We start from the raw sequence: 13,519 nt of genomic DNA on the forward strand, positions 1-13,519 counted from the left end.
ACCAGCTGTGCGAGAGGCTTTGGAATAATCAGTTACGGTGATGGAGTGTCGGGGCAGCAGCGTTTAAGGCAGTGGCAGCTGTGAATATGGTAGGGTCTGGTCTGTCAAGCAGGGATACTGAATCAAATACTTGATAGAAGCAAATACAAATACAAAGAGGCATACACAAACTGTGGAAATGTCAACTTGTGCAGCCTATGGTCCCAGATTCACTTGGCCATCATAATGACACATGTTCTTGGTGGCAAAAGTTGAAAGAAAGAAAGGTCTATTCAATAAACCACCAAACTGCAAAAATATCTACCAAGGATATTTATTAGATCCATTAAAATATCTTTGAGCCCTTTATAAATCTTATCTAGCTCGGTTGGATTTCACCGAAATAACACACAACAATTTTACAGATGGAAGTTTCTTCAAGGCCAAGCAGGAGCGATGCTCATTTATCCCGAGAAGCAGAAGCAAAGATCGAAGGTGAAACCAGGGACTACTTCGACGGGGTAGCCCCAAAACGTCATACAAAGCCACAACGCAGTGAATATGCTGCGAAATACGTTGATGCTCTAAACAATGATCAAGATGATGCTGTTATTCCTGAGTATACCGAGTTCCAGCATCTTGAACAGAACACCGAGGTTTGCTTAAAATCGATTTAGTATTAACGTTACATAATTGCAATTAAGGGCATAAGTTGAGGTTCTCTTATGTTAATGAATCTATGTTTTGTTGCAGAAACTGGTTTATGCAAGCCATGAAGCGAGTGATGAGTTTGTGGAGACCGAGTATTACAAGGATCTTAATGGTGTCGACAAGCAGCATCACACGGTAATATAAAATATATGAATCATTTACTTTTTTACAAGAATGATGATTTATTTAGTTGCAGCAAGTAGTCAACATCAGTTAAAATGGGTCAATTCCGGTTATATTTTATCTCTAACAAAGATAAGGTCACACGGGTTGAAAGTAGTCAAAACTCAAAACTATAACTTTGAATGCATAACACAGCCTAAATCCTTTTGTTCACACAAATTAGATTTTATTGAAATAATATCACTTACTGTAATAGTATCCAACAGTTGTCACACTAAGTATTTAGATAAACAGATCAAAAAGCTAAATTACACAAGTTTACCTTGTTGATCTGGCAGACAGGAACAGGGTTCATAAAAGTAGATAATGGATCTGGCTTCAACTTAGTCCCTGAATCAGAACATGAGCATCATGCTTCTTGCAAGGGTAACCCGGCTACCAACGAGTGGACCCCGGCACGTGCGGACACGGTAAAACTTCATAGAACTTGGTTAGTCAATGAACTTTAATTATTTAAGATCTAAACATCTAACAGAGATTTTGGTGAACTTTCTATTTCAGGCATCTTTTGTTTCCAACAAACCTCCGAGGAGTGATAATTGAAATGGATTTATTGCTGCAGATGTCATGAAATAGCATCTACGATTCAAAACAATTTTTGTGATTGTATTTACAGTTTATGTCACTGTGTATGTCTGTTCTAGGGATTGTGTGTAACTGAAACTATGATGTGTTGTGCTAATGAATAATACCTTAGTGTTGCTAAATTTATATCTTTGTTGTGATTAATTGGTTTTATAAAACCCAATTATATTCACACGATAGCCAAGCTTGACAGTAGAAAACCTCAATGTAGTTTTTGAGACCTTACAGATTGGATTCTAAACCTACAAAGGTAAAAGAAGTGGCTCCTAATGCGATTAAAATAGTGGCAACTTCAATTTCTACCAAGCTATCTTCTTAAAGCAACTTTACAACTATCGCCAAACTTAATCAAGATAGTCAATCAAATATATATCAGCAGCGGACATGAAATGCCCCTGTTTGATTGTAATGCTGCTATAGATCAAATATAATTCTCATGGTCTTTAAAACCAACTTTCGGAATCTAATCTCAAATTCTCAAGTAAATCTTGCTATCTTATAGCAGCAAAGAGATACATGATCATCAGAACCAACACCCCCTTCCTGTCAGTGGGCACTTTTTACATCACTCAAATCTTCAAAGAAAAACAAACAATGCTATTTAGGTTGCTTTTATTTTAATGGGGGCACGTAGCAGGTAAAGTTCCCAAAAACAGAAAAAATAACACTTAGAAACCTAACAAGATATCAACTAGTAGAAATTTGAAAAGCAGGCAAGCAGCATTGCAGAGTAAGGCCTAATGACATAAAATTAAAAACTCTAACCAAGAAACAAACAGAGAAACCTGATTAGGAGATAGCTGAGAGAAGATTCTAGGTGATCATAGTGAAGAAATCTGCAATTTGCGATGGGTTGAAGATGACCTTGGATGAGAAGCATCATTAATGAAAAGGTATTTTGATACTGAAGTTACTGCCCATTCGGATCAGGCCCTCTTTCTAATTTCAGCACTTCAACCCATTCTGACCCGGTGCATAAGTATTTATAGTCCAAAAGGCCAAAACAATCCACCAGATCATTAGAAATTATAAATACCCATAAAGTAGGGATGACAAACGAACCCACTCCCGACAGGCAAACCCAATACAGTCGGGACGGGTATTTGGGCATGGGACCGGACATTGAGTTAGTTCTAATAATTTACACAAGTATGGAACAGATATGGTATTAGGTGATACCCTGCACGATCACCCGAACCATACCCCTGAACACTTTCTTTTCCTTTTTATTTTCTTTTGTACTTGCTAATAGAGTAATATACTAATTGAACAAGTTTAGTTTTTATATACTAATCTTCCTGGGTAAGTTATATATAAATTTTAAAATAGTAAAATATGCATTTAAAAATCCCAACTGGTAATTTTTAACAACTTAACGAATATACCCGATACGTGACAGGTAGTGGGCCGGGTATGTGACATGGTTTTACAATCATGTATGGGGCTTGGATTACCCATACTAAACCCGTCCCATTGTCATCCCTACCCATATGGGTCCAAAACAGAATGTTTAGGATTGTTTTGTTAGGCCTACTTTTGGCAGAACTTCAAACCAAAGCCCAAAATTAGATCTGCCAATTAGTAATTTATCAAAATACTCTTTTTTAAGCGCGTTTGGAACCACCCCGAACACCCGAGTAAGTCTTCCTAAGACGGGATGTCAACCGTCCATACTGATTTTGACGCTCCAGACCTGACTCACCCGGGAACACCATCAGGGGGGGAAACCCACCACTATGGGAAAACCGCTTAAGTCAGGTTCGAAACCTAAGACCTTAAGGCTTAAGATTTCCAAGCCTTAACCATCGCCCCCATAAAGTAGGCCAAAACAATCCACCATGTCTAATTGTAATGATTGTGGACCAACACCAAGAGATTGCCATCTTTTATTTATCTTTATTTCAAGGAAACTTGTCACTAGTAGTCAAATTACCATATTTATAGGCTTAACCAGCCTTTATTTTTTTTTAAACTAATTTACATACAAGATCATAAGATAGTAACTTATCTTTAGCTAATGTGTCCCAGTAACCTTCAACAGATGATCTCAACTCAACTAGCATGCATCTAGATAAAAAAAAGAGCTGGAACATGAGAATAAGAAAACAATTCTTGAGTCTTGACATTCCAAATATGACACTAAAAAATAGCAACATACCACATCTATGTGAAGCTCCTTCCCTTCGAGTCACCCAGATGCCACTAGGCGCACATAAATTGTTGGGAAGAGCAATATATCAAAATGAATCTGAACATCAGATCAGAAAATACTAAACCTGATAGAGATCATTATATAGCTTAACCTCTAAGTGTCATTTGTCTATTCTAAAAGGGTATTAAGTGTAATTTCTTTTCTATAAATAGGTTAATAACTTCTTAGGGAAGTAAGAATGATATTAATAAGTTTTTAGGCTCGTTGCTTTGCAATTGAGTAGGGCTACGCCCTGGGACCACTTGTGGTTTTTATTAGTTTGTAGATCCGTTGAGGTCATCTTCTTCGTTGCAATTTAATTCCATTTCAGTTCTTATTATCATTTTGTTATCAATTGTCATAAATCAGATTCGAGTTCCCATCGAAACCAAAAACAGTAATATAAAGTTTTGCAGTGAGGGTTGTCTTGAAGCAAATTGGACACTATGAGAATGTTCAAAATGTAAATTTAAGTTACCATCCCTGTAGACTGTATATAGAGCTTAACAGACACAGGCATGTGTTTTAATAGAGGATAATCTGTCACAGTAAACAAAGAATATAAAAAATCATTATTACATCAAAGGCACCAATATTATTTCCAACTTAAATATCAAATCTAATAAAAGAGCGTACCTGCTGGGCAGTGAACAATTTGGATGATTCATAAAGTGTGATCTTGGAAAGTCCCCTGTGAGTGTATACTGTATACATATAGATAAAGAGTACAGGATTAAGTAATGTGCATTTGGCTTCCAGTTGTAGCTATATGATGCAGAAAACTCGACATATATAAATTATGCATCATGGATTTTCTTTCAAGTCAATGCTTAGGATTTTTTGGATACGGCAGCCAACTCAACTTTGGCTACATGATGCCACCAGTGACGGGCCCCACCTGCATATGAATAAAAAGAACACAAATAAGCAATTCGTGTTACAAGTGCGGAAGAGAAATCAAAACTCCAGCTATTAATTTAACAATCATTATCAGTTACTATTCACGTCCTTCTTGGAATTGCATTTGAAAGGGATAGTTAGACATAGAATAATCAGAATTCATTAAAAATCAGCTGCAACAAATAATCAGCTGCCGCAGTGTTTGGAAAATATTGATTATTTGAATAATCAGTTATGGATAATCTAGATAATCGACTTTTAACAGATTATCCAAAACTAATTATTTGATCCTGAGAAATCCGATAATCTGAATCGGATTGCCTCCATCAAAGCACTCAAAAGTGACTATCTGTGAATTGAATAAGCAATAATCTATATAATCACTTTGCCAACGTTATCCCAGATCCCCAAAAGTGTATATTGTAATAAGCGGTGGACTAAATATAGAATGAAGTGGCCCAACGGATGAAATATATAATCCAAAGGAAATCTAAAGTATTAGCACTGTTTGAAAACAGGATATACACCAAACATGCTCAATTTGCTAAATATAGAATCAATGTGTAATCTTCGAAAGAGCTTCTTCAAAATATACTAAATATACCCAGTAAAATCCCGCTCATAGCAAGCTATTGGTAGGGTCTGGGAGGATAGGATGGGGGCAAAGCTAATCTCCCCGAACCATAGAAAAGTATAATCTATGTAGCGGCCACCAAAGTATTCTATTCTTTTCATTAAGGTCACTCTTATATTGAAACTATTTTACTAGCCAGTAGCCACCCGAAGTATGTATCTAGTTACCAACAAACCTTTTTGGCCGAGATATGGTATCTAGGTGGCCCAACAACCAAGAGTATGTGAGTTGAATGCGCCTTTGTTATTTAGTTTCATTTATACCAATCAAGCAAAAAAAAATAGATGACAATATGCCCTTAGTTTAAAAAAACTGATAGCACTTTGACCATGTTGACACCTCATCAAATGTATGTGTTTTCAAAAAATTTAAAAGTAATTATGATTCATTTAACAACGTATGGCCTACCTAATGACCAATCAGATGGTAGGGGCTTGAGATTCTCCCCCGCCGGCTGCAGCTTTGGAGTACGTAGTTCAACTGCTTACTCGCGAAGGGGAGGACTTTAGGAATATGGTTACATAAACACTCTCGTGACCAAGTCATCAGGTAGCATAAGCTTAGCATTACGGTCACATAGGTGGCGCATTAAAAAACAAACAATTTAGAGGTAGCTCTCACTAAGGCGGAGTAAGGCCCTACCACCGTGTGGGATTTTATAGGTACGTGTGTTTGTTTACATGATATAAATGAATCATTGTTCCTAAAACCCAACTATTAGACGCGTTGAAGTCCATTATTTTAACATTACTCTCTTCCTTAAAACACACCTTGTACATTGAGATGATGTATAGTGATTTAATCCTAAATCCATCGTTTGTGGGAATCCAAAATTCCCCTCTTGTGGATCATGGTGAGGGACTTAAATAAACAAAAAAACTCCCTAGCCCAAAATGAGGCCCATTTTCTCTAGTACGTTAGCCTTCAAAGATCCCTTTTAGATCATCATTTCCTTAACAATCATTCCTCGTCAAATGTGTTCACAGCAAATGTCAATGGTGTACTTCCTCGTAACACGAAAGCATCAAAGGACGAAACTACCTCAAAATATTAAAGAAGCATTTACGCTTAGATTTCTTTGCAAATGATTTGAGGAATTTCCTATTTAGATAACAATAAATGAATCATCATTCCTAAATCTTAACTATTGTTAGTGTGAGGCCCATCACTAAGCCTTAAATAATGACCAATTGCCCTATTATTTTAACATTATTCTATTTCCCAAAAACACACCTTGTACTTAAGGGTGAAGTATAGAAATTTTATCCTAAAACCATAAGTTTTGTGAATCCATTTTTCCCTTCTCTAGTGGATCATGGTGAGGCCCTAAAAAACAAAAAGGCTCCACATCTAGCCCCAAATGAGGCTCATTTTCTTTAGTTTACTAGCCTTCAAAGATCCCCTTTAGTTTACCATATCCTTCAACAATCGTTCCTCGCCAAATGCATTCACGATAGATGTCAACAATGTACTTTCTTTAATATGAAAACAGCATAGGACCAAACTTCCTCAAAATACCCAGTATTTAAGCTTTAGATTCTTTTATGAATGGTTTGAGTAATCCCATATTTATATGGAATAAATGCTCTTTACATGGAATAAATGATTTATCATTCCTAGAGCAGCAATTGCCTACTTTTCTTTCCCTTCATGTCTCTCATGTCGCTTTTTCCACCCAATCTTTGTCGGTTACCATCCCTCTTCCTTATTGTTTCCTTCGAGTGACTATCCCCCTTGTATGACGACATTCTTTCTCTTCTCCCTCTCGTCCTGCCTAGGGACGTATTGTACACACAAAAATATTAGGTTTTAATTGTTATTCTCTTGTCGTCGTTACTTTGCCGCCACAATTGTAGCACATGTCACCGTAGTCGTAGGTCATTGTCCATGACACCATGCCTCTCGTCGTTACTATGGCCTTAGAAGGGTCCTAGCACTATCCAGGTGCGAAGAAGCTAGTCATCGAAGAAGCCCATCATTGCCGCTCTTATTGTTCACCTTTTTATGGGGTTTTTTTATTAAAGTTTTTTCAAGATTGAATGTTCTTATACCACTAAATTCATTGTCTTTTTCCTCTAGTATGAGGGTCATATTTCCTCACACTTAATTGTAGGGTAGTATATTTAGATTAAATTAGGAGATATAATTTGATTATGTTTTTTTCCACTCATTCTAACTATACTCTTATATAGTTGATCAATAATACACATTTTCTCTTGCAGACTAGCGTTCGAAGATCCCTTTTAGTTCATCGTTTCCTCCAACATTCGTTTCTCACCAAATTCGTTAACAAAAGATGTCAATGATCAGCTTCATTTAACATGAATACATCCTAGAACCAAACTACCTCAAAATATCCAATAGGTATCTAAGAATTAGATCATTTGCAATTAGATTCTACTAATCTCCTATTTATAAGGGATAAACTACCTCAAAATATCCTGAAGCATCTAAGACTTTGATTCATTTGCAATTGAACTTTACTAATCTCCTATTTATATGAAATAAATGACTCATCATCCTAAAGCCTAATTACTAAAACGCATGGAGGCCAGTTACCAAGCCCCGATTGTTAGAACGACCAAAGCCCCCACTATTTTAGCATCACTCTTCCCAAAAACATTCCTTGTACTCAAAGCAAAAGTAAAAAAAATTATCCTGAAACCATCATTTTTAAAAGTTCCCCTCTTGTGGATCACGATGAGGGCATAAATAAACAAGAGACCTCATTTAGCCCTAAAATAAGCGGGTTTTCTCTTGTATACTACCCTTCAAAGCATAGTTGTCAATAGCGACAATAGCGCCCGCTATAGCGCGCTTCATAGCGTATCGGCCATATGCCGCTACATGTTACTTGGCGGCCAAATAGCGACAATATAGCAACTTCCGGCGGCGGATTCCAGCGCCGGAGCTGCAGTTTTGGCCGGAAACAATGAAGAAGAATACCTGGCTGAGTAGCGGCTGGGATCTTTGTTTTAGGTTTTAAATAACTTTACATATTTTAACATTTAACCCCTTTTTATCTTTCAATTGTTTGTATTTGGTCCCTAAAACTTATCAACTTTAACATAAAAGTTTGAAATTAGTTTGTGTATTTCAATATTTAGCCCTTCTATTATTACTACTTCATATTTAGTCCTTAAACTTATAAATCTATACACAAATAAGTTTAAAATTGACATTATATATATATAACGATTATAAATTGCTATTTTTTATATTTATAAATTTTTTTATTACTTTACCGCTAAACACGAAATAGCGGTCGCTATTTACCGCTATTCGCTATGTAGCATATAGGTAGTGTGTCGCTATTTACCGCTATTCGCTATTGACAACTATGCTTCAAAGATCCTTGTAAATTCATCATTTCCTCCCACAATTGCCGCACCAAATGCATTCACAAAAAAATGTCAATGGTGTACTTCCTTTAACATGAAAACATCATAGGACCTAACTACCTCAAAATATCTACCTCAAAATATCTAAGTGTATTAAGATTTAGATTCCTTGAATCCTTTGTGTGAATTTCCTTCCATAACAAAGAATTTCAAAGCTGCAAATAATTTATGTTAGTCCAAGTAGCATTGATAACATCAATATGAAAGGCCAATAACACTAAATCGCTCTAAGAACAACAAAATTGACCAACTACTCAATGCAAATTTCATCGTTTAGCCTAAATGGTTTTACCATCTATCTTCAAGTTATATGTAACACAATTTCATTCCTTTGTTTTACCCTAAGCTAGACAACAATTAGGGGTGCAAATGAGCCGAGCCGCTCGCAGCATACTCAAGATCGAATCGATAAAAAGCTCAAAACGAGCCAAGCCCTATCAAGACCGAGCCCGAGCTCGAGTTTTGTATGGGAAGATCGTTTAGGCTTGCCAAACCTTGTGTATTAATTTCACACCGTATAGCCAAGCTTAGGCCCGTTTAAGGTTTTTCACAAATTAGCTCGAGCCGAGCCGATCTCGAGCTTATACAAGCTGAGCTCAACATAGGCTAGACTCGAGCCAAGCTCAAGCTTCAGAAAAGCCTAACAAGCCGAGCTTGAGCAGCATAAAACTCAGCCTTGGCTCGTTTGCACCCCTAATAACAATGTCATGATGTTTGTTATCCACTTTACCCCACCCATTTCAAAGAAGAGAATAAGAGTCCAAAAGAAACCAGAAAGGATTAGTATGGAAACACAACAACATCCATGTGTGCAGATAAAGTAAAAGAAAGGGGTAGAAAAAAGGTGCAACATGCATTTATTGTAAGGCATATCAGACCTTGCAGCATAAAGAAGCCATTCTTAAGAGAAGAGATGTTCTTAAGCAGAAATCAACTTGCAATGCTAGTTAATTCCACACCTGGAAGAAACGAAAAATATTATACAAGAACATAAAAGCAACAAACAATTAGATTTATGACGGTAGAAATCTCTTTGCAGTTACCACCAAAACTGAACACCAGCATCCTAGTAAGCAGTGTTATTTATAACCTTGTTTTCTTATGCATAATATCACTTAAGAGAAATATTAACTACACCTCACCTTGTAACTCGTTAATCAGGATACGCATTATTTTGATGAGATCCAATACCAAAACTCACACCATCATCATCATTTCCTTTACCAGAAGAACCATAAAAATGTGAATTTCTTGTAAAAAGATCTCCTCCATCTCCAAACTCTACAAACCACTTCCTCTTCCTTCCACTCTGTTGCAAGGATTTAAGAAATATTGAAAAGATTTAGTTTCAATACACATGCCGATTCCCAAAAGAAAGAAATTTTAGTTTTGTAAACGGTGAACTCACGGATTCAGGTATACAACTATAACAAGAATAAGAGATATCAAGGTTAGGTGGAGGCGAACACATAATCAGATTTTCTGTATTGGTCATGATCTCCTGTAACATGTAACAAAGATAACTCAGTACCAAGCCCAAGTTGCATGTCTGGCATAATTAATTTATCTTTAGCAAAACAATCTTACTGGTAGTAATTTGCCTCCAACAATCACTCCTGTAGACAAAGCACCACTTGTTAAGAGGCTTGAAAATATAGGATGGGTGATTCATGAAGCCAGATAGAATAATATAGGGGTGTGCATGAAACCAAAAAAAAAAACACCAAACCCAAACAAAATCCGACGGTTTGGTTTATATTTTCGTAAAAACCTAACTTTCAGTTTGGTTTTCGGTTTTGCGTGTAATGAAAACCGAGAAAACAAACCAAACCGAATGTATGGATTTTCATTTTTAATTTTTGTATGTTAAGTAATTTTTAGAAATTTAATAAAGATTGTAACCCAAAATTTAGCACAAATTTGTAATAATAAATTAATCATTAATTTAAAAAAAAAATTAGGCCCAAATTCATTATTTTGAGCCAATATTTTTTTACCCAAAAGTTTCAAACTCACATGGTAAAACCGAACCCATACCGAAACAAAATGGTTTTCAAGAACTGAAAAACTGAATTTTCGGTTTGAACCCAAAACCATGCCGTTTGATAAGATTTGACTTCACTGAAATGTGTTGAGATTTCATAGTTTAAGAGAGTCCCATTCATTCAGTTAAAAACTAGAAAATAAAGTTTATCTTTTGAATCATCATTCTTAGAAGATTCATGATGTGCATAAAGATTCCCGAGGGGAACCATAGTATAGTCTTCCTTTCCTTTACCATTGAGAGAATAATCATGCATATAAGCTTCTCGACTACAGGAAGCCCCCTCCTCACTATTGGGCCAAAATTGCTTCAAATACAAAGGGACTGGAAACCAGATTTCTGAGTCACTATCACCACCTGGCATGTTAATGCCTCCATCACCATGCTGCCACGTTAGGTTAGACATAAATAATATGTAAGGCTCAATACAAGCAAGAATTACCGGTAAATGTTGGTTCAAAATACTGTAAACTACTAACAAGTGTAGATATGGCACACATTAAAACTTATAGATTAGATATTAATAGTATGTTCATCTACTTATGAATTATAGTGTGTGCAATACTTATAATTTATAATTATATGAACATACTCTTAATTTCTAATCTATAAGTTATAATGCCAAAAAAAAACAAGTAATCTAGTCAACAGACCAAACATTTCTTTTTTAAATGACTATAACCTCATTTAATGCATATTCTGAGATTCTTGGAATGGTATGATGATAGAAACCGAAAATCTAAATGACTGGAACTAAGATAAATAGCCACATTCGAGATAGGCTTGATCTCCGATTAGCCAATTCGAGATGGCAATTCTCCAAATACAAGGTTAAGAAACCCTAATTTTATAATAATAATATCGACACTGATTACAGAAAAAGTGAAACTATTAATACTTATTTTCTACAGTTACTAAAATAACTGACCCACTATTCTACTTCCTACAAATTGGCCTCAACTAAAAGGACAGGTTCATATCATATGAGCTACAGAATGTAGTCCTAGAGTATATGTGTCCTCAATAGTCAATATTGGTTGGAGTTGAAGACAACAGGTTCGTATCATATGAGCTACAGAATGTAGTCCTAGAGTATATGTGTCCTCAATAGTCAATATTGGTTGGAGTTGAAGACAACATCAATCTTTCAGGATTTGGCGTAGTTTGCTGTAACATAACTAGATTAAAACTGAATAATTTAAAATTTATGTGTTGATGTATGAAACCAAAATTTAATACTTACAAGTACTAAATTGCCCCCAACAGTCACCCCTGCAGACAAAAACACAACTCAATGAGAATTTGAAGCATAAAACGATAATACACCTAAAGCTTACCTTGAATTGCATCATTATTCAGAGATTCATGGTATCCATAGCCACAAATTACACTGTCATCTTCGTTTTCTAAAGTGAAAGTAGAAGAATCATACAAATAAGCATCTTGGCTACAGGTACACTCCTCCCCACATTTCTTGCAATCTTCCTTAACTTTCACACAATTCTGTTAAACAGAATATGAAATAAGAAAACAAGTGCAATATCAGATGTTACAAACAGTAAATCAGCATAACTAGTTAACTACCACCAACGCCTACCTCATTGGTTACTGGTCCTTGATTAGCCGTATCCAAGATTCGCTCCTCAACCATTTGTTCATTTGATTCATTATGTATAGAGGGCATAAGACCACTTTGTTGCCACATGGCCCACATCTTATATTCATCCTGGAATAAACGACATATATGATTTATAAACCAAAAGTGGTGAGAGTAGATTCATATCCAAACAGTGATTTCAATAAATATGTTACACAATATGAAGAATCAGCATCATCCTGTAAGTCTTCCCCTTCCAATTCATTGGTTACATGAGCTATCGTCCTCCAGTCAGCCGAGGTCTCCGACGGAACCTCTTCATCATCTGATAACATGACATGATAACATGAGAGAGAGCCAAGCTATGAGTATCAATCAATCTACAACAACCAGAAGACAGAACACTTTTGTGTACTCGCTTAGCAGAAATCATAGGGGTGCGCATGAAACCTAAAAAACGAATCGAAACAAAAGGCGACGGTTTGCTTTTATGGTTTTGTAAAAAACGAACTTACAGTTCGGTTTTTGTTTTCTCATGAAATAAAAACTGAAAACCGAATGATAACTCAAATACTTCAAATGTATAAATTAACAAAATAATTTTGGCCCAAATTTATTATTTTGGACTTTCTTTTTGTCCCAAAATTTTCAAGGTGAGATGACAAAACCGAAAACAAACCAAAATCCGAAACCAAATGGTTTTCAAAAACTCAAAAAACAAAATTTCGGTTTTAGGCGAAAACCGAACAGTGCACACCTATGTTTTTGGACAATTGACATGTAACAATGGTGTTGTGAATAAACTAAACATCTGCAAGTAGGAACTTGAAAGCTGAACGTAAAGATTTGAGTCAATCCGAAATGAATGAATTAAACCCTACAAAACCTATATAATCTGAAATAGAAATTGAGAATGGTTGGTTGCCTTGCCTATAATAGGAGATAACGGATTGTTCAGAATCATGAAAGGAAGCGGCGGAGGGACTTGTTGGCGGAAAGCCGCTGCCGTTTCGTATGAGCCACTTCGGAATAACGAATCGTAGATATACCACCACCTATTTATTAAATGAGATGGTATGAAATGAATCAACAGTTAAGAGGTATTTTGCGTGAAATTGAGAGAGAGAGAGAGAGAGAGAGAGGTTACATACATTAAAGCTACAGCATCGAAGAGGAAGTCGTCCATGGCAGGCAGGCTGTGTTGTTGTGGTGAGAGTGAAGGTGAAACCAAAAGCTGGCTGCCACTTTGGGGTGACACTTGGATCAAGGCAATGCATGTCTGTCACATTACATT

At 36.1% G+C, this 13,519-nt stretch overlaps 1 protein-coding gene and 2 long non-coding RNA genes across 3 annotated transcripts; 1 reads left to right on the forward strand and 2 right to left on the reverse strand.

Moving 5' to 3' along the window:
• The first annotated feature begins 311 nt into the window (after positions 1-311).
• On the forward strand, positions 312-1,580 carry LOC143549890 (uncharacterized). The gene is made up of 4 exons (XM_077040668.1): positions 312-635; positions 733-825; positions 1,152-1,283; positions 1,375-1,580. Exons 1-4 carry the CDS (start codon positions 405-407, stop codon positions 1,414-1,416), a joined length of 498 nt encoding a protein of 165 aa, XP_076896783.1. The 5' UTR covers positions 312-404; the 3' UTR covers positions 1,417-1,580.
• A 2,665-nt stretch (positions 1,581-4,245) lies between these two features.
• LOC143549886 (uncharacterized) lies at positions 4,246-10,261 on the reverse strand. Its single transcript, XR_013138220.1, has 6 exons — positions 10,172-10,261; positions 9,993-10,085; positions 9,727-9,893; positions 9,463-9,543; positions 4,498-4,547; positions 4,246-4,353 (listed from the first exon to the last, which is right to left on the reverse strand). It is a non-coding gene; the product is annotated as an uncharacterized LOC143549886 (long non-coding RNA).
• Positions 10,262-11,714: 1,453 nt separating this feature from the next.
• LOC143549887 (uncharacterized) lies at positions 11,715-12,109 on the reverse strand. The gene is made up of 3 exons (XR_013138221.1): positions 11,966-12,109; positions 11,872-11,900; positions 11,715-11,795 (listed from the first exon to the last, which is right to left on the reverse strand). It is a non-coding gene; the product is annotated as an uncharacterized LOC143549887 (long non-coding RNA).
• Positions 12,110-13,519: the final 1,410 nt, after the last annotated feature.

Source organism: Bidens hawaiensis, unplaced genomic scaffold (genome assembly GCF_021521415.1).
Source record: "Bidens hawaiensis isolate Kalapana, Puna unplaced genomic scaffold, B.hawaiensis_p1.1 tig00015854_1, whole genome shotgun sequence".
In the NCBI taxonomy this organism is placed as follows: Eukaryota; Viridiplantae; Streptophyta; class Magnoliopsida; order Asterales; family Asteraceae; genus Bidens; species Bidens hawaiensis.